The sequence below is a fragment of the Talpa europaea genome, assembly GCF_964194135.1.
Source record: "Talpa europaea genome assembly, chromosome: 14".
NCBI lineage: Eukaryota > Metazoa > Chordata > Mammalia > Eulipotyphla > Talpidae > Talpa > Talpa europaea.
The window spans coordinates 27,011,054-27,033,233 of record NC_140082.1 but is presented as its reverse complement, the minus strand read 5'-3'; the positions used below and the strand labels follow the sequence as shown (position 1 = coordinate 27,033,233).

Here is a 22,180-nt window from a genome sequence, read left to right as displayed (position 1 = left end):
ACAGTCTTCAAAGAAAAAAAAAAAAAAAAAAACCCTGACAAATCAATGTGAGAAGAAACTAACTCTGATTTAATTTTGCATTTCTTTCATGGAAAGTTTCAGAGTTTATCATCTACAAACAATAAAATTGGACAAGATAATTTTGGGGGGAAAAGTAAACAAAAATGTGTATTCCAATAGCAGACTATTCTTTATTCTCTTCAAAAAACAACAGGATACAAATTCAAGATTTTATTAAAATCATTTGTAAGTTAAATTAACATATTTTGGTGGTACAAGAATACTTTTCTTTTAAAATAATGAGTTATGTGAATAAACAGAAGAGTGAAAAGTGTCAACTGTGACAATGAAATGATTATATAATTTTAATTAAGCAACTTTGTGAATATCTATTCAAGGCACTGAAACCTTATCCACTATGGAATTTGCAGTTGAATTAGGGCTTTGTTTGCTACCTTTGGCAATTTTTTAAAAAAGATTTATTTATTTATGCATACAAGGGCTGGGTACAGGCCAGAGGTGTGGAGGGTGGTGAGAGGATTCATCAGAGACAGAGTGGGGAACAGAACTGGCAGACTGACTGAAATACACTGCTGAGGGGAGCAGCGGATGAGACAGGAGAGGTCTGCTGCGCCATATGGGTTGCTCCCTGGCCGGCTGGGGATCGAACTCGTGCTGCAGTGGCTGTGGATTGCTTCATAGTGCAATGCTTAACCCCTTGCGCCACCAGGGAGGCCCTATCTTTGGCAATTTTAAGGAAACAAATAGAAATGGTTTTAAGAACTTACCAAAAAACTACCACCTACCAAAATGGTTTAAAAGGTAAGGTGATAAGCACTAGAAAGAGAAAGTGAAAAGAAAAAAAAAAAAAAAAACACCACACACATCGTATTTATTTGCAGGGTACAGCAACAGAGGACAGAATAATGAGAAGGGACCAGATGTCCAGTCCGTGCCAACCCCTTATTTGTTCTTGGCTGTCAGGGGCTTCCGGCTGATCTTTTTTGATTTGTCATTATTTTTCTTCGGCGGTTCTGGGTTTGCCTGCATATGTCTGCCGTAGAGGCTGAAAAAGAGAGGAGGGAAACCATGAGCTCCATCTACTAACACAAGATAAGCTGCTACTGGCAGAGCTGTAAGCAAAAGATTCATCTCCAAAGATCACTTCTGTTGTCTCTGGGTCACATACTATATTAAGAATTTAAAATTCTCTTATACACACGCGTACACAGCTGCCACAAGGTCTAATTCTGGACAAGCCTCTTGCAATGTCACACTCACTGGGCAGGGTGTGAAAACACCAGAGGAAGAGATTCAGTTTTGTGAACCGAATGCTCAGCCCAGCTGTTCCAGACTGAACTCAAAGGCCCGGAGTGTTTAAGTCGACAATGACAAAAATTGGGAGGAACTGACGAGATAGAGTGTCCATTTAGTGAAAAGTGAGCATCGTGCCTGCCAGAAAGCCCAAGGGCTGGATAACGTGACAGAGAGCAATGGTGTCCGAGCGCGCTGGCTGCTCCTGTGTGATTGATCGTGCTGGGATGTCGGCCGCACATCAATGCCACGTTAATAAGCACTGCTGATTAAATGTTGACAAAGTACCCTACAATTACAGTGGATGGCATCCATCGCAGGCGAAGCTGGCTCCGTGGCTGAGGGGATTGAACTGAACAGGAGATGGTAATTAATGGATAATTTATGAGTAATTCTGATTAAACTAAATTAAAAGTCACCCTAAAATAAATACAGCTCAACCTTAACTGCCCTTATTGATATGACTGTGTTCCTGAGAGAGCCCTAGTGTATCGCAGTTCCTTCAGAGCAAAGGCATCGTCTGAAAGCTTTCGTTACTGCCTGTGCCAACCCAGTGAAGGTGATTCCAAGGTTGGCATCCCTATGCTGTCCCCTGTTGTAAGGTCCATGCAAGGTAAGGACATGCATGTGTCAGGCTTGAATTCTGCCATGCAAACTGCTGCCATGTGCAGTGAGGCACAACTTGGCATCACTGATGCTCCTGATGACACTGCCCCAAGTTCGAGGGATGATTCAGCACATGGAGCTGCCCAATGGGTTGACTGCTTAGGGGAAATAGGACACCTGGGTTTGGATGGATCATACTATATTTTATTTTCTCCAGAGGCTTCCATGTACATTGTAGCATCACTATGACAGTTCTACCTATGTTGATCATGAACATAGGTCTCTGCTCCGAAAGAACTTAAATGCAGAGTCTGAAGTTGGCAGCAGATCAGAACAAAGTCCATAGAGCCAGGTGTTGCAAAGTTGTCCAGATAAAGGGGAGGCAGAGCTCTTGTGTTAAGCAGGCACTGCATATCCTAGAAAATTAGCATTAGCGCCTACAAGTTTGCTCTTAATTTGTGTAGCAGTCAAGGGGGAGCCAGAAAGATCCAAACTCTGTATCCGCTACCCTCTGCCTCTGAGCATCTTTCCCAGATGCATCAAATTGGGAGAAGAAACCCTGGTCAAATAGATTTGTCTGTTATGTTCCTCAGTTTTACCAACATACTTGCTGAAGCATATTCTTTCTTCTCTTAGTCCTCTCCTCTTCCTAAGATGCTGCTTTCCTCCAGCTCACAGTTCAATGCTACAGAGTAATATCCCTGAAGGCCTTTGGTCCCCGAGGCCACCTCGCCTGGCCCAGAGTGGAGGTGTGACTCAGTCCTGTGCCTGCAGTCTCAGGGCCTTTTAGCTATACAGCTTCCTCACAACCTTGTGAGTCTGTATTCCAGACTTTCCAAACCCTTACTCCCATAAGGTCAAAAATACACACATTTTTATAGACACCAAACTTTAAGGGTTACAGGATTCTGTAGAAATACAACTCCACAGTTGATGCACTTGTTAACCAGGCAATGCTGTGGTGCTAGGAAAGTGTCACTGATAGAAATAAGAGGTCAAAGGCAGAAGAGAACGAAGATTTGATAAGGGCCTGCTAAATGCCATGTCTTGAAGGAGCAGACACAAAAGGCATCCCAGAAAGGATGGGTATGCAGCTGGCCCTGCTAGCAACGTCATTTCAGAAGGGGGTGCAAACACTGCTCAGCACTCAGCAAGGCTCTTTTCATTTTTAGGAAAGAAGTGGAATGTTTCAGCGTTTCAAATCCCATTGTGTAGCCTGGGGTTACTTATCAAGTCACTATAAGGAGCAGATTGGAGACAATAGTCCTTAACTTGTTGTGTAACTCCTAGTTTTGCCACTTACTAATTGTTGACTTCGGGTAAATGATTCATTCCCCACACCCCATCGTGCCTCGGTCTCTTCCTCTGTAACAACGTGACGGTATAGCTTTCCTTGCAGGGTGGCTGCAGTTGCTAAATATGCCCAGCACCATGGTCAGCTGAATGGAAGTGGCCGGCAAATGCTTGTTGAAAACTAGGGCTGATGTGTGATTATAGTCAGAGTGATTAAATAAAGATAATTACATGATTACGTCTTTAGGACTTTTTTATCTGAAAAATAACAGGGTATATTCTATCAATGCCAAACCCCAAGCATCTCTGGAAGAAAGGTTTTAATCCTCTTTGAAGAAAGCAACTAAGCAGAGCTAAATGCATTGCCCCACTTCCTCAGTGAGTCACCGGCAGAGCAGGGATGACGCTGGCCTTCTCGCGTGATCCTCTCACTCCTTCTGCTGTGTGGGCAGAAGAGAGTCCGCGCTTCACTAAGCGGCCATCCCCAAGGTGGAGGCGTAGCTGGGCAGAGGAGGAATGACCAGCTTAGGGGCAGAAGCGTTGAGTTTCCTTCCTGGCTTTACCAGCTATGGGGTAGCTTTATCCCCAGATGTCCACATTCTAATCCCTGAAACCTGTGAATGTGTTACCTTGAATTGCAAAAGAGACTTTGCAGAGGGGGTTGAATGAACGATTTTAAACTCCAGGTAACAGACCCCCGTATTATGTAGAGTTGCACCTATATGGTCACAATGGTTCTTGCAAAGCGGGAAGCAAGAGGGTCAGAATCAGAGAGACCTTTGAAGGCTCTGAAGGAGGAAAGGCTACCAGCCAAGGAATGCAGGTAGCTTCTAGAAGCCAAAAAGGCAAGGAAGCACAAGGTCTGTGTAGGCTAAGGAAAAATGTCAGGCTTTTCTGTCCTCCCACCATCAGGATAGATGATGGATCCTTGCAGTCCTGAATGCATGCCTGATGGCGGGCACCTGGAGTAGGGTGTGGGCCTAGGTAGATGGGATTCACCTGGGCTAAGACTGTGCTTTTAAGGGCAGCGTCATGGGGATGCCAGCAGAAGCAGAAAAAGCCGAAAGAGAAGCCGAGAGAGAGAGATCACCAGAGAGCCCAGACAGAGTGAAGACTTGCTGGGGGCTGGGAGGCCTGCCAGCCAGCACCCCTGCCTGCCGTGTACCTGGTAATCCCAATAAAAACCTGCAAAACCTCTGAGGACTCTGACTCCTCCTTTACCTGGTCTGCTGGATCAGAAAACCTGCACTGTGTCCATTCCTGCCCCTACAGTCCCCTAGAGTATCCTGCAGGGCTCAGCCCTGCTGATACTTTAATTTCATGTTTCTGACCTCCGTAAGTGTAAGACAATGTATTTGTTTTGCTTTTAGTTGCCAAGTTAATGTAATGTGTTACATCAACAATAGGAAACAAATCAGTAAGTGAAACCTGGGCTAGCAGGGGCATCCTATCAGAGAGGATTCTCCTTAATTTTAGCAGGAAAAAAAATTTCTGCAATAGCAGCTCACTGAAGAGAAGAAAAAGTTAAATATTAAGTTTCAGAAAGAGGAACATGTTCCCCAAAGGAAACGTGGGTGTTACCTCTACCAGAAGAAGTAGGAACAAAAACCAACCGTCTCCTCTTTACTACAGAGTGGATGGTTCCCACACCTTTCATTCAGGGACTTAATGCTCAAGGCCCCTATTTTTAATGTACCTGGCAAGTTAATTTATAGAGCCGACTGGGTGACCACACAGAGGTCAAAGCTATTGAAAGAAGTTTCATTACACACGGTTCCTGAGAGGAGGGGCCCTCTGCACCAAGCAGGACCACGTGGGGAGTTTCCACGGGCAATTACAGGGAGAAGGAGAGAGCGTGGCCCAGAGCCTTTGCTGTGGTTTCAATGACAGGAACTGGTGAAGAAAGGCAAGCAAGTTTGCGTGAGTTTAGGACTGGACAGCTTGAACAAGCTTGGCAGCTCTGGGCTTATGGAGGTCATTACTTACCTGGACATGGGGTAGGGGAAATATTGGATCAGTGTGTATAATTCAGAAAAAGAAAGTGGGCTTTGGAGTGGCTGGTGTGTGTATGAAAGGCATGCTTGCAGGCAAGTTTTTTGCCATCTCTGGGAATTACTTAGTCCTGGGAAGACCAGTCTCTCCCCAACCAGCAAGGTCGCCATATATCAACGTATCATAAAATGTAGAAAATAAAAAAAACATGATTAATTAACACAGGCCAAAGTCATCAGAATGAATTCTGGCCCCTGGTCACCTTATATCTTCTCTTACGATGTATTTTTTTCCTTGGTGAAATACAGCTTTTCTTGTTCCTGTTCCACTTGGGGAGATCACAACATCTCTCAATCATTGGCCCACTTACTTCCCCAGCATTCTGCTCAGGTGTCCCCTGTCCTGTTCTATAGCAGCCTGCAGCACCCTGCCCCGGGGAGTCTTGGAGGACAGTACCCAGGTGTAGGGTAAGGAAAAAATGTCAGGCTTTTCTGCCCTCCTGCCATCAGGATAGATGATGGATCCTTGTGGTCCTGAATGCATGCCTGATGGCGGGCACCTGGAGTAGGGTGTGGGCATAGGTAGATGGCATTCACCTGGGTTGAGACTGGGCTTTTAAGGGCGGTGTCACGGGGACGCCAGCAGAAGCCGAGAAGAAGCAGAATGAACAGAAGAGCAGAGAAGCAGAGAGAATGCCGGAGAGCCCAGAAAGAGTGAAGACTTGCTGGGGGCTGGGAGGCCTGCCGGCCCCCTAGCACCCCTGCCTGCCATATGCCTGGTAATCTAAATAAAAACCTGAAAAGCCACTGAGGACTCTGACTCCTCCTTTACCTGGTCTGCTGGATCAGAAAACCTGCTCCGTGTCCTGCCTCTACACCAGGCTTCACACACCCCTGCATCCCTATGCTCCGCTCTGCCCTGAATGACATGTGACTTTGGAAAGTGACTAGCTTACCACAATCTTATGTTCTTATCTGCAAAACTAGGAGGAAAATTCCCAGTTATCTTGCAGAGCTGGTGGGAAGATTAAATCAGATATGGAGTAGGCCTTGTCTATGTGGGCATGAGGATGTTTTGGAATGGCAGTGCCACCTCAACCTCCCATGAAGATTTACAGCTCAGGATCTGCCAGCAAGTTCTTCACTTCTCACATGTGGCACCCGAGCACAGCGCATGCCTGCTTCAGGGCTTTGCCATCATGTGCTTTTACAGTAGATCCTCTCCAGGGAGGTTTCCCATGGAATGTGGCCATGCCAGCTGGAGCATGTTGACTAAGAGCCAGGTGGAAGGTCAACCACGGGGTAGTGGCCACAGGCAGGCAGATGCTCTACCCAGAAAGTAAGGGGCCCTTGGCACAGAATCTAGAAAATCTTTTCTCCCTTGAATCTATAGAGGGTTTATAGAGAGTAATGGGAGATGATTAAGGACAGGGGAGAAACCAACAAAGAACAATCTAAATTGATAAGAAAGGAACAGTGTCGCTTAGGAGTCTTCTTTTCGAGAAGGTGCGGGTGATAAGTGAGCCAGCACCGCTTCGCTCATGAGGGCTCCATTTTTGTCCCCGTGGGAGTGAGTCCTGGCCTGAGGAGTCACCTGGAGAACTCCCGCTGAAGACCACCTGTGGAGGAATCATGAAATGATCCCATGTGCCACAGGGGTCCTCATGCTGCTCACTTCAGAGGCATCTTTCAACACAGCCTGCACCCTGGCCGCCACAAGCTCCATAACTGAACACTTAGATGTTGACATCTAAGATGGCACAGCAAAGAATTCCAACCCACCAGAATCAGAGTAAGTTTTGCAACAAATAGACTGAGCAGTGTGATATGCTTGCCTTTCTATTTCTGACATGCAAATTTTATTTAATGTGAGCATCTTCATTTTGGGGGAAAAAATCCATGGGAGTCTTATTTCCATTGGCTGTAAGGGTCTTTTGCAGACCTCGTGCCCCTTTACAGCTACAGCAACCAAGACCAACGTGGACCACCCTGGTCTTTCTTGAACATTTCCTCCTGTGGCTGGAATGTACTAGCGTGGGTCTTATTCTTTTCTCTGGACACTCTCCTTGTGTTTCTGCTTTTACTCTGTGTTCTTCAGAAACCTAGAAAACACCTAGCTTTATATTTTCAATGGCTATTTCTGAGGAGCAGCTCTCTAAGTCACCACCCTCGTCCACCCTCACAGTGCCATATTGCCCAGGTGGAAAGTCAGCTATCAACCCAACCAAAGCACATGGCAGTTCCCTAACCCAACTTCCTTCTACATCCCCAGACCTTTAATAAAGTCAAACTAACATCTGCCCCTTTTTGTGGTCACTACACAAATCAAGTTTGACTGAAGTCTCCTCTACAGTAAAAATTCTTAGCTGGGGACCAGAGAGCATCTAGAATTCCACGCATGTCATCTGTATGTGTGTTTCCAGCAGAAAGGGACCACGCCTTTCTCAAAAGGTTCATCACGCAGTGGTTTCATTAGCTACTTTATGACATTTACTCTATTTCCATCCTTCATTCTGTTTCTCTTGCCCTAATGCAGGCCCCTGTCAAATGGCTATTATTAGAATGGGTCCCTTCTTGTTATCCCTGATGCTGATCCCTCACCGAAAGTGTCCTACACATAACCGAAAGAATCATATTCCTTGGCTTTATGCATGGGAAACAGTGTCCGCTGTCTACTGGATCAAGTGCCCAGCCTGGTACATGACACAAAGCAGCCATAGAACATGCCACGTAATGCTGAAGGTACCAGCTTCACCTCTCTCTTCACTAACAGATCTGAGCCCTCAGGCTGGTCTGGAGGAAGGCAGTGGGCAGTGAGAGAATGGTTCTCATGTGAGTTCTGCGACCTAAGAGCTAAGTACACAGAGTGCTATCTCTTCCCAGAACCTGTCAGCCTAACGAGAAATGAGAATTATCTGCAGTTTGTCTACCTTGAAGGTGTTTTGACAGTCAGATGGCTTAGACTCACTGAAGTGCTTTGAAACTTAAAAAAGTGCTAAATTAATCTGAGGGCTGGAAGTAATCTTTTCCACAAGGCAGCATTCCTCTAGGTCTCTGGTTTTTGCTGATCTGTGTTACCACTGCCTAGCAGGTCTGCCTAGCTCCTTTCTGCAATTTAGATATTACCCAGATTTTTAGGTCTTCAGTAGTTTTCTCCTCCCTCTCTACCTTGGCTTCAGCCTTCACAAACTATTATGGGATTTCATCATTAAGTCCCTTGATGATATATAAAGTGATACCTGCTCCTGGCTCATTATTTCCAAGCACCAGTAGAGAGCTTTGATAACGACCACTCACTTGGCATTCACTGTCACAAGAAACCACTGAGGCTGGGGCTTTTTTAATCTGTATTTTTGGAACAAGGAGAATGAGGCTTAGCAAGTTTAGGTGTGCATCAAACCTAGGCAATAATTCCGAAGTTCAGACTCTTAATGCACTAAGTTACCTCGTCTTTCCTCTTTTTGGATTCCTCAGCTTTGTCTTAATAAAAGTACCATTTTCTTGAGGTGGGAACAGCAGACTTTGCTTCTTTTGTATTCTACATACTCAAGGCACTGCTAGAAGCACATTGTGTACTGGGTAAATATTGTGTTTCAGAATGCCAGGTATAAGAGAGGTACAATATGCTGTTCCTAAGTCATTTGCTCATGTCATATGCCTCCCTCCTGTTGTTTTGGGTGTTTCCATGGAAAGTCCTCATACAGACCAAGAAAAGAACCAATTTTAAAAATCTAAGTATATGGGCAGAAGCAATAATGGAGACAAATAATTTTGTTTATAATCTGTAATCTTATGGTAGGATGCTAAATTTAAAATCTCTGCAAGAAAATCTGTGGACAAAGTGTGAAACCTAGATTATTAATAAGTAGTTACATATCTTTATTTATATCCTATCTGGCAGCTATGAGGGTGACAGAACCTTAGCACATAAATTGCTGAATCTCAAAGAAAAAAAATTAACAGTTATCCTATTCCCATGAGAAGTCTCATTAATTCAAAAAGCAATGATTTTTTTGAGATCCAGCCTCCAATAGATGGTTATGCAATTCACTAATGGTGGTATATGTCTTTCATATTCTTCTCTATCATCACCCTTGCTGCTTTCCGTCTCCAGCACAGGATGGAAAAAAGAAATGTATAAACATATATGTGCAGATAGCATCTACATAAACAGTCAAAAGGAATTTGTGGCTGCCTTAAGAAAAATATTAAGCTATAAAAAACCATAATATAAAATATAAGGCAGATTAAAAATCCCTGATACATTCTAAACTCCCTATCTGCCCCACTGGAGGGGAGAAATGAGGATTCTGGCAGAGCAAAACTAACAATCTCATGCACAAAAGATGCTCATTAAACTTCATCATCCTGTCTACTCTAATGATGCTTTTACTTAATAAAAATTCCCCAAGCAGTTGCAAGGATATTAGGCAAGGCCTTTGGTTATGTATCAGAGGTCCGAGCTGTCACCAGCAAGCATGCAGTTCAGGGGGTATGTTCCCTGGGGAAGGAGCAAATACAGCTTCCACGGAATACATGCAGAGAGAAATCAATAGCTGCAACTTGCTTCCCTGCTTAAGCATTTAAGAAAGTAGGTAATCCTTTTAAATTAAACTGCAAAGTGCTAAATATTGCAATTTCCAGAATAAACTAAAGGCAAAAGGAAACAAGTCTAAGGGCATTGCTAAGTTTTCTAAACAAGCTACTTCTTTAATAGATTTCATCCTGGAGTACTGGACAACAGTTTTTATGAAAAAATTATTTTGTATATAACACTTAGCATTCACAGTGACTAAAAAAGTGACATCACACTGTGTATGTTTATTTGTGTTTGTAATATACATATAGATATACAGACCTATCATAAATGCATGAAGGAAGTGAGGAATTTTTGTATGTGCATTTATCCTTCAAAAATAATTCTCCCCAAACACACTAGTACTAAAATTCACTAACTTGAATCTGGCTCTTAGAGCTAAATGGTCATTACCTAACACATCCCTTAATACAGATAGTAGATGTGAATACTGTATCATCACAAATTGTTTTTGTCCTTATTATCGAACCCACTCCTAATTCCACATCTGGCTGACAAAGACTTGGCTGGAGAGATCACAAGTGGAGCAAGAATAAGGTGGCCCCCACAAACCTGAATTTAAAGGCAGTAAGGCTGCCCTCTGGGCATGCAATAATATCAATGCAAAATGTATTACAATAGAAACACAAAAGTCACTCCAAATCAAACCAGCACATTTCTAGCCACTGAGACTTGACAGTAATCAGACTGGGGTATTAACAAAGCTGGAGAGAATGTGTCCATCAGATGTGCTGGTCTTGGATAGCAACACAAACTTGCTGAAACCTGCCTCCTTTAATAGAATGTTAATTGTTCTAAAAGAGCTGGAACCTTGTTAGTCTTTTTAAGTATCTTCTAGAACTAGCACACCATGGACACGCATGGAATGTTTGTTGACTGATGTATTCAATGTAATTAACTATACCTGCTGCCATAGTCCCTCACACACTGATTGGAGGTGGTACCAAACTATCCCCAGAAACCACTTAGAGTGAGGACTCCAGGCAAGGGTTCAGCATGGCCAGAATTGAGCATTTGATTGGAAGTTGCCTATTTTACATATAAAATGTATATAGTCCTTTACTAATATTAGACTACTTACCCTTGAACAAAACCATGTGAAATGAAACCTAGATGGCTCCGATCACTTAAGATTCCTTCTATGTTCTGGTGAGATTACTGCATCATGATTTTAAACAGCTTTGAATTATTAACTCTCCCTTCCCATGTCAGGTGAGTCACATTCCAATTACAGAGCAAAGAGATAAGCAACAATTTTAGGAATTAAAACCAGAAAGTACCCATCTACCTGTGGGTGGAAATACCCTGACAGACCTTCACCCATGAAGCTCTCTCACCCAGGCGGACTTTAGGAAGAAGCAGCTAAATTCTATTCATTACCTCTTAAAATTTCCCTGGCTCAGCTGGATTCCCTCAAGTAGACGGAGCACTCTCTGAAGTGGCAAAACCTGATTCTTAGAACACAGCACACCAAGTTGATTTGTGCTTTCATTCTATTCCTGATCCCAAGCTTTGCAGCACTGGCCAGCAGTACGGAGAGGCTAGCAATAGGGGAAGACTCAGGCTTTCGGTGAGCAAACTGGTATGGGGAACAAGACCACAGTTGTGAAAAGAACAGTGGAGAAGACTTCTCTCAGAGCTCAAAGGTAGAAGAGTTTTTGGATCTCACCCTTCCTTTAGTCTTCACTTTCATGGTTTTCACTCTTGTGGAAAAACATACTTTAGAAAGTAATGAAGGTTTTAAAAACTACTTTCCAGCTTATTTCACTGAGCATGATCCCTTCCAGCTCCATCCATGTTGCTGCAAATTGCATGAGTTTATCTTTTTTGATAGCTGAGTAATATGAAATAAGCCAGAAAGAAAAAGAAAAATACTGGATGGTCTCACTCATAGCCGGAATTTAGAAAACCTAAATAAGGGACCAGGAAAAAGACTAATTATAATAAACTAAAAATCAAAACCAACAAGCAACTATAAACTTGATACACACTAAGGCGGGGAGGGGAAGGAGATCAGAGTCAAAATAAGGGGGGTGGGAATTGTATGGGGAATATAACCAAGATGAAAATGCAAACATTGTGCAAAAATGATGTAAAAAATATATAAAATAAAATTTTTTAAAAAATTAAAAAACAAAAACTACTTTCAGTCCAAGTATATTCTGTAGGTTTAATGTATGGCATTCATTTCTGCCAAGGTTTTAAAACCATATTTTTGAGAGTTTCAGAGGAATTTATGGTCTTCAAGTGCAAAAAGGTTAAAAACTAAGATGCTTGTGGTTTATGCTTGACTTTAAAAATCCATCTACTTGAGGATTCTAGACATCAGCAGTAAATCTGAGTGGGGACGCTGGGAAAGTGTCAAGAATATTCTCCCCTGCCCCACCTTGTGCCCCCCCCCCCACCCCGGGCTCAAGCTTTAGTTGTTTGATGCCCCCAACAGGCCTTGCAGAATCAGAGCAAAACTGTGGTTGTGGGTGGGGAGCGAGCTACAGCTTGTCACAACAACCTTTTCATCCAAGAATCTCAAGTGCTTCATCTAGGAATCTCACCCACAAAACACTCCTGGAAGGTGTGAGAGCATTCTGAATACAGATGGTGGCAATGAGGCAAGTGAAGCATGAGGTGGAGTGCCAGAGGCCCAGGGTGTCTGAGGAGCCCTCCTTGGGGTGCTCTTTTGTTACAGTGTCTGATAGAGGAAAGCCTCTGGTCATGATGACATCTAGGCTTAAAAACATCACAAAGGCCACATACGCACAGTAAGGACCGCAGATATTAACAAACCCTGCTCTACAACAATTGACTGAAACTGACCTAACAATGTCCTCATCGAAAAACATTCTCGTCTGAATAACTTATTCAAGAAGATTTCTGACCAGCATATTTTGTCTAGAATGGTAAAACAAGCTGTGTTATTCAGCAGTACCTGCTACAGTGAATACCTACAGTGAGTTCATTTTTACCATCATAAATATTTCAGGAAGCTACTTTTAAAAATCTTATTTCTAAACCTGTATTAGTACTTCCTATTGCAGACATATTCCGTACTTCACACATCACTATAAAATAGCACTAAAATATAATTCAGGCCACAAATGTAAATAAATTTTCTAGGAGTCACATTTAAAAAGAAACAGATGTAATCAATTTTAATAATATATTTTATTTAACCCAACATATTCAAGATATGATCATTTCAACATGTAATCAATATAAAAATGATTAACAGCCTGTTTTATTATTAGTTTAATGATAAATGATCTAGTATATTTATCATATAAATTTAATGCTATTTTGATACTAAGTATCTTTTAAATCTGGTATTTTACTCTTAAAGCACCTCCCAATCAGAAAAGCTATCATTCAAGAGCTCAAGAACCATGAGTTCTTAGCAGTTACTAAATTGTATGGCACAGAGAGATCTAATGAATATGGTGAAATCTAGCCATCTTCTTATACTTAGAGGAAAAGCAGTTTGAGAGCTGATGGACTCTTTCTTGCCATTTGGTTAGTTTTAGTGCTTTATTAGAAGAAACAGTGGAGAAAATAATCTATCTGTCCATCGTTCCAAAGCAATCCCACTTACCAAGAGGCTCTTTCAATATCTTTAAATCATTTATAATAGTTCTATGTATCAACCTAGAAAGGCCTTTAGGTTAAGAAAAATAACTCCCAATGTCCACGAATACACTTGGTTGGTCATTTTCTCTCTTCCCCCCATAGCGGGAACACACAGAACCAACTTTAAGAGCCAAAGGTGCTCAGGAAGCAGCAGCTATAGGCCTTGTGTACTCATGAGTCTTGCCATTCCCCTGGCAAGCCAGGCTTCCTCACCCAGCCGGCTGCTTCTCGGGGGCAAACACTAGACCTAGACACTGGCATTTCACACTGCCCCACTCCATGCATTCTGACCTGTGTGCTGGGACGGCAGGGAGAGGGCTGCAGGGACATTTACAGAAGCTCTGGTAGGTGGCCTGGAAGTGGGGCATCACAGTCAGGCTTTTATAAAGGAGAGAACAAGGTGCTTAGAGAGACAGTATCACATATTAAATCACTAGCTACTGCTCATGCTGTGTAAAGGTATCATTTACCATAAAACTTAGACAAAATTGAAATCCTAAGGATGGGTGAGATACAAAGACTTACCTACTATCTACCCCTTGATTTTCTTTCTTATTCTTTTGATGACTGTGGGGTTGTTCCTAAATACCACTCTGCATGTTTCCATGCAACACAGCCTCTAGCATCTGGGGTTCCCTGATTCTGACTGCATCTCCCACACCACTGAGGCTGTCTCCTCCACCTAATAATGACCTTCAGTCTCTTTTAAGGGGGGCACAGTACAAAGTTGACTCTGAAACTGCAACAACATGCAGGGTAGGCACAACTTGAGAATATAGCCTGAACACATAGGTCTAGACAGACTGACTACCTAAGTAGCTTGAGTTACTCTGAGCCTCCAATTTTCAATCTGCAAAGCACTGATATAATTGGACATATACTGCTTACAGTTGAGAGGAATGAACGAGGAACTCACGTAAAGAGCTTATCATTGTGTCTGGTCACATTAATAAAGAGACATTTTCCCCCATTACAATCGCCTTTAAGAGGGGTTATGTCACTTTCACAGGATCTTATATCAGATGAAAAAGTCAAGATCCAAGCCTTGATGTGTCTGATTTCAAAACCCAGCCTGCTTATTCTCTAGTTGGCGGGGGTGTGGTGGGTGTATCTCTCTACACTGAGCACCTGGGAGGATGTTAAAAGAGATTCTGAAAGTCTGTTAGAGAGACCTAGCTTTGAAGATCATCTCTAATAAGGGGCTGCATGGGAACTCTGGTGGAGCTACCACACTACTCTGGGTATGTTTTCTCATCTGGGAAATGGGTCTGATAATAATGTACATACCTCACAGGGCTGCTAGGAGCAAGTAACAGCATCAAGTACTTCTCAGGAAGCAAACAGGTGTTCAGTAAGCCAAGATGATTACACACTGTGCTGAGAACTGGAGTTGTTCATTCTAAACTTGGTAGAAGCCACAGAGTTGCAAAATGCCTTATGGCTGTGTGCTCAACTTTTACACAAAACACAGCTTCTTTCCAAAGAGATTTTTTTTTTTTCAAGTGTTGTAACATGTATGCTTGAGGAAAATAGCAAATGGCAGAGAACATAAGGAGGGGGCCTGGATATAAAACTACCAACAAGTTTAGTCACGTTCTGAGCGTGGTCTTCACTGAGTATGACATGCAGCCATGCTAGTCAATGCCGAAGGTAATCACCAAGTCTTTCTGGGCAAAAAAGGCCAACTCTTGCTCTGTCCAGGGTTCTGAATGGGTAGCTCATACCAATTGAAAAAATGAGAAAGGAGACTGAGTACATCTTCAGTTGTCTTCTTGCTTTAGCTCCCCCATTCATAGGCTAGGCTGTTCTCGAATCTATTCAGATGGGAACCAAATTATGTAAGAGTCAATAATCTTTATGGTAACTCTGCAGTGAAAGTGTCATTTGTTGTAATGAACACTGATCATAAGTTAAGCCCCTAGCTACTCTCTTGGTTATTTTTCATTATACTGTTCCTTGCTCTGTTATATTTCAGGAGTACTGAGGGAATTCATCCAACTATGTTCACTAGTCAGCTCTTCGTTACTCAGATTAGATTCTGCTAAGATGCAATGAAGCAATTTGCAAACACACTGATTCTTAGGGAAATGCATCAGATGCTGGTTATATGTTCTCCTCTGCTGATGCCAGTGGGTACCCCACCTCCCCCCTGGTTATTTGTCCCCTTAATTTGCTATTTTTCTATTTATCTTCCACTCAAAGCACAGTGTGGTTCTCCGGGTTCAAATCTGAAAGAGTATTAACAATGTGTTTCTGGGTATTTTTTTTTTCCTTCAGTAATGACTCTTTGTTCAACACCCAGAATAATGTTTCCAAAATGATCATTGCCTCTCATACAGCTCTCACTTGCAAACACCACTCTGCTTACATTACAATCATTCCCCCTCTGGCTGCTTTAAAGGGCACTAACTCCAAAAGGCACACGAGTGAGGAAATGCTGGAATGCTTCCATTTTTTAAAAACTCCTATGAAAAACTCATTTTGCATGTTGTGTACTAAGACTGAGAGTGGAATTTCCACATGTCTCTGTGCTTGGTACTCCTGGAATTGCTTCTAAGTAGGTTGCAAGTCCATGGGGACACTCTATCACTGCCCTGCCTACGAGGTCACCAGCATGAAGACTCAGAGACTGGTTGGGGCTTTCTGTGACAAGACACCTGCAAGCTTTGCCACTCTCACTGGCAGAGAGGGTCTTGCCCATCCCTGTCTAATACTGGGCACTGTTACTTTTGATTAGGTCATTAGCTTTGATCCTGTTTGCCACAGTGCCAGAGAATAATTTGAAATATTAAGGATAAGAAAGTGGCATTTGCAGGCACCAAAAAAGAGGGTTGACCACCCTGGGTATCTTTTCCGGGCATACTTAGCTAGGAAAGCTCCCTTTTCAGGGAAATCTAGCTAAATGAAATGAAATGATTTCAGACAGGCCTGCCACAGTAATGTCATAGTCTCTGTTACTGTTCCTTTCTCCTGATAAATCAGAGAGAGGCAGAGAAGAAACCTTTATTAAAATGTCTACAGCTCTTTAAAAACAACAGTAAAAACATTTTTTTCCAGACAAGATCTAGTGCTTCTGGTTAGTACAGACGACTATGTAAATGTATAGGAAACAATCACACCCCAGGTTATATAGTACCTGGGGATTTTGCGCTTTGCAGAGTGGAGACAGGCTCAAGGCCAGGAAAAGAGTTCAAAATGTGGGTATGGGTGGGTGTGGGGGGATTCCTTTAATGTTGAGGAAGAGTCACATATAAACCGATGTTATAAGCAAGAAGTACAAAATCGGTAAACCAAATTCCCCTGGACTTAAGGGAAATAATCATGCTGTGAGTGAATTAACCAAGATCTAAATTTTAAATTAGGCATAACACATGAACAAGGTAAATGAGCAAAAAGCATCAGAAAATTTTAGCAGCTCTTAAATCAAGAAACAGCATTTGACAAGAATAACTCTACACAGTTGAAAAAGAACGCCATAGATATACCTCACTTTCAAGAAGAATTGCTAAAGAATACAGCACTGAATCAATGGCAGAAATTGTTTACCTGTCTGAGCCTCGTTTTGCTCATATGTAAAGTGGACATCCCCTCTGGGCCCTAGCTAATGGTGATTAAAAGGATTATGTATCAGGATAATACTATATATTATCATTGGAAAAGAACTGCCCTTTAATATAAGGTTTATGCTGGGACCAGATAATATGAAGTACTAAGAAATTAAAAATGAAAAGGAGACATAGGTGGGAATATTTTTAAATAAAAATGGTATCGTTTAAAAGAACAATCAGGGAGTTCTAAAGTGTTTCGTATACTCTTCAGGCAAGCCAGGATCTATCTAGTTGGCTCGTGGAACAGAGCACGCCATGTTTTCACTCCACTGCCTCGTCAAATTGGTTCCAGTTACAAGTGTTCAGTAGTGAAAAAATCAATGGGGACATAGCCTGCTACCAATTTTGTCTCCTGTTGTCACTAAGTATGAGCCAATCTAGGCATGAAGCAAGTCCTTTCTTTTTATAGAAAGGCTGACTCTCATTCCAGAGGCAACTGTATTAAAAAACTAGAACAGGAAACGGAGCCACCATCTGCTTTCATTCAATACATACTTTGGTTGGGTACTGGAAGGAAGTTTCCTGTGTGCTACCTTCAACGAAAGGTAGGAGCCAGCTAGCCCTCTGCCTCAAGGTACCCCAAACCAACTCTGACCCCAGACAATCGGACACAGTGCAAGTACAAAATATGAACTTCCCTTGGTTAGCATTATAGAGAAAGAGGAGCTGTCTACAATAATCCAAACTATATTTTCCTTTGTTTTTAACTTACACATTTCATTTTTAAAAGAAAAAGAAATACATTGCAACCCATTTAGAGATTCAGAAGAGCACTGAAATGAAAAAAAAAAAAAAAAACTACTGGAAGTTTCCTACTGAAACACAAATTCTAGTATTCTATAAATTTCTTGTAAGGCTTCATCGAAAGTATTTTTTTAAACAGTAATGCTCATAGTTCATAATTTTATAATTAGGATTAAAATTTTTAAACAAAAGTTGTTGCAATGTTTTTGCCACACAATCATGAACACAATTACTGACAGGCTACCTACGGAACCATGCTACATTTCATAATAAATGCCAACAATGGAATTCTGCAAAATAAAAGGGCACACTGCTTCTGATACTCTACTTTCAACTTAGCATGTGGCTTTGCTTTGCTCATAACAAATGGGAGAGGGATGAATGATATTAAACAGCATCATTGGTCTTTTGTGAAAGTTAAGAGACATGATGTATTTAAAGGCAGTAATAGCTCACAAAAAATGCAAGATTCCATTGATGAAAAGTCATTATTACATGAAATCATTTCTCATTGGATCTTTAAAAAAATGAGCAGATCTGTATATAAACCAGAAACAAATGGGGAAGGTAGGTTAGATACCAGGAAGAGAGGGTCATTGAGCAGTCAGTCAGTGGGGCGCTAACCCACTTCTAAGTGAAGAGACTACGTGCACCACAGCAGGTCTCAGGAGAGCCCAGGACCACTTCCATTTGGGGCTAGAGAATATAGGCATAGTCACAAAAATGCTAACACATGGTTTTAAAAACTGAAGTGCACTTTAAATATGTACACTTAACAAAGTTACAATTTAAGACAATAGTAAAAGTCAATAGACATATTGACGTATGTATAACAGAGTGGCTCTCAACCAGGCACGGCAGCTATGCCCAGAGGCCATTTGGCAATATCTAGAAATATCAGTGGTTGACACACTTGTGGGTGTGTTCTTGGCATCTAGATGCTGCTAACCACCCTACAATGCACAGTTTCCAACAACAAGGAGTTATCTGACCCAAAAGGTCAATAGCACTGAGGTTGAAAAATCCCAGTGTAGACAAAACTTACAAGTCAAGTTAAACTCGAGGCCCTTACTGAATATTAAAACTAGGAGAAATGAGTCTATCTCCCTCACCCTCATCAGTTCCCTCTCATATATCATCTCCCCCAATTACTATTTCCCACAGGTGTTCTGTAAGATGACTGTACCGGTAGACATGCAAGCTCTAACTTTTAATTACTATGTATTTTTACCAGTTGCAAGTAATACCACTTTGCCCTCCAGAATAGTGCTATCATTTCCTAAGAATGCAAAGTGACTTAAAGAAAAACAATAAACCTTGTAACAATGCAGGTGCTATCTGGATATGGCAAATCATGCTCCTAGACAAGTATCTCAACTTATTTAAGTTTTGTATAGATACCATCCACATGCAGCCATTCAACAGATTCAGTTCAAGGTTGATTATTATGTGAGGTCAGTAATTTCTCCAAGTTACAAAAGGAAAAGCACAGATCCACTAGTTCCAAGGTTTCTTCTTCCCCAAGGGAACAGCTCTTATAGTAATATTCAGAGATTTCAGAACTAAGACCTTAGGCAACTTTCCAAAGATGGAAGCTGATAAACAAGCAGCAGGCAGGGTTCCTGAAAATACTCAGTGAAAAAGTTTCTTAGCTAGGGAAAAGATGGCCTTGGATACCTGGATGTATTGAAAAGAGCTGTTTATAAACTAGGGCTAGAGAGGGCTTACACACTCTTGTGCACACACAGACACACATACACAGACACACACACCTATAGCCTGTCCCCTACACACAAGCAGCCTGAATGAAAATCAGCACTCAATTAGAAGAGATATGAAGAGAAACAGTTCAGTGAAGAGTTTGAGGAGAGAAAAGCATCATCAAACATGGTTCCTTAAAATCTCTATGCATAGAGAATAATAAGCCTTTGCAAAAGAACATGTCTCAGGCTCAACATTAGGATTTCTGACCAGGAATTCTTCTTGGAGGGAGAGACCTCTGGAGAAACTCTGTGAAGGAACATGGAGAGCAGCAGATTGCTGGATGGAGGACACCAGCCCGAGAAGACCCAGAGCACCCTATCAGGAGACTTTGCAGAAATGTTCATCTACAGAGACTCCTCACTTTCTCAGTATGAAACTAAAAGAGAATGGCAAATTGGGGTTGGAAATAGGCAAAAATTAATACTCAGTACGTAAGGTAAAGTCAAAAGACAGTACAGTACACCTTCATATAATTACTCAATGGATAGTAACTCAACATCGTCAAGGGACACAGCACATGGACAGGGATTTTGAGATGTTTCCTTTTAAACCCCCTCATTCTAGGCACAATTTTATTAAGGAGCTTGGTGATGCAGTGCACAGTCTCCTGCTTAAACCACTCCCTGCACGCTCTGGCCCAGGGAACTAGTCCTGCAGGAGGCCAGGCTAAGCATAAGCCATCACTAATGCAATGGCTGGCTGGGAGACTTGTCACTGAAGAGCTGCAGTTTAAGTACCAATGCCCTCACTTCACTCTCCTTCCACCTCTGTGGACTTCCCATTGCTCCTTACTCATTTGAAATCTTTTCCCTCCTCTTCAGAGCCCAGCTGAAGTCATTCCAACTGTTTCTGTCCATGATCTTTGTTCCTTCTGAACTCCAGCTCTCCAGTTAGCAGTCCCCACCGTTGGTCCACCCACCGTACCTGGGGATACAATACTCTCCATCAATTACACTGGCTGGCTTCTGCGACCCTGGTAGAGGGAGGGCACCTGTGTAGTTTGAAAAAGCTCCCTCCCACCACCCCGCCACACAGCTCTGATGCTTCGACCCCACTGAGAGCAGGCTTTCACTTCACTGTTCTGAATGCTGGCTCGCTTTGTTGGCACACACTCCTCAATTAGGTGGAGATCCTGAAGGCTATGACAGTATCTTATAAATCTCTGTTCTATAGCCTGGTCCCGTACACACAAAGTATACTTAATAGATAACTGCTCAAGGGCTGATTGATTAAAAGAGGCCCAGGCGAACTCCCTTCACAGGCTCGTAAGACGAAATATACCATGAAACTGCAGAATATAGCTGGCTTCCTAATTAATATTAGTCACTTGGTAGTTCTTAATTAAGAACTCTAAAATAAAGACCCACCTTTCTACCATGTCAAGTAGGAATCACCTTCATTAGTATTTAACAGCTGTAACTGCAACTTCATTTTCATGGTCTCTTCCCTGCCTTGCCAGATGGGAACATTAGCTGCGTAGTATTTATTAATATAATAAACAAAGGCAAGTGCAAAAGCTTAGGGAAATTCAGGGGGAATTAGTCACTGTCTGCCTTTAGCACAGACTTGATAGATAAGCTGAAGGAACTTCTCTTGTCCTGCTTTTGAGAGTAAGTGAACAAGGCTTGATGCCTATAGGAAGCAGGTTCTCTTTTCCAGTCACCAACTACAAAAAGTTCTGTCCCCTGGGATCCAGTGCGTCCCACCAGGTCTGCCCCAACCTATTCTGGTGATGTCCGAGTGGCAGCATCCAAGGCTAGCTACCCTCTGCCTCATGTGCTCTTGGGAGGGTGCAGTGTAGCTCTTTAAACCGGGAAAAATTATGAAAGAGAAGTGACTGTCCCCTTCACGAGAGTCATATGGTCACCAGGCTAGGAAAGCAGTGTCCTGGCAGGTCCTTGCTGTGTCTGACTGGGAAGCACAGGGCACACATCTGGCTTATGTGCACCACTGATGGATTAGTGAGTGTCTACTTCTTCAGGGCCCTGAAACGGGCATCAGTGAGGGACCCAAACCTATGTCCTAGAATGAGAGTGCCCATTATTGTGGTCAAATATCAGGTGATGAAGAAGTTGAAGGAAATCAAGAAGACGTAGGTGAATGGTATCTTCGGGCGATACACTCCCTCTTCCTGAGAGACCAGTCAGCTTTAAGAACAGGGCAAGAGTATGAGTGTTGGAGTCAAAAAAAAAAAGTGAAACCCAGTTCTGCTTTTCAGTGGAAGGGGCTCCGATGGAATCTTCCAATTTGCAAAGGAGAATCATAATGACCACATCCAGGGTTGCCGTGAATATTACAGAGACAAAGCACTGGATGCTTTTGCATGCAGAGCATCCTGACAGAGCTGATAGCAAGCCAGGGGCTTTCAATCAATTTAAAAACAAACAAACAAACAAAAACTTTCTTCTTACTATTACAATTTTAGGAAATGATCCACAAAGCCTACATGTGTTTTAATGTGGCAATGCTGGCCTGTCCCATTGCACTAGGGGGGGTGGAGCATTGGGCTAAATGCAGGGATTCTGGGGTCACAGAAGAGTCTTCCTGCCACTACTTCCCAGCTGTGTGCCTCTGGGAAAACTGCTGAAGCTTTAGTTGCCATGTGAGAAAGATAGGGATGAAAACCACAGTACCCGGGCTTT

The 22,180-nt window shown here is 42.4% G+C and overlaps 1 protein-coding gene across 4 annotated transcripts in view; it reads right to left on the bottom strand.

Moving 5' to 3' along the window:
- Window positions 1-963: 963 nt before the first annotated feature.
- Window positions 964-22,180, bottom strand: part of RSU1 (Ras suppressor protein 1) — a gene marked incomplete at both ends in the record, with an annotated part of 151,012 nt that continues 129,795 nt past the window's right edge. For 3 of the 4 annotated variants that reach the window (XM_084253552.1, XM_084253553.1, XM_084253555.1), the window contains one exon: window positions 964-1,066. In XM_084253552.1, the coding sequence (XP_084109678.1) occupies window positions 964-1,066 (103 nt within the window). The remainder of the gene's footprint in view (window positions 1,067-22,180) is intronic. The other variant, XM_084253554.1, reaches the window with a different exon arrangement.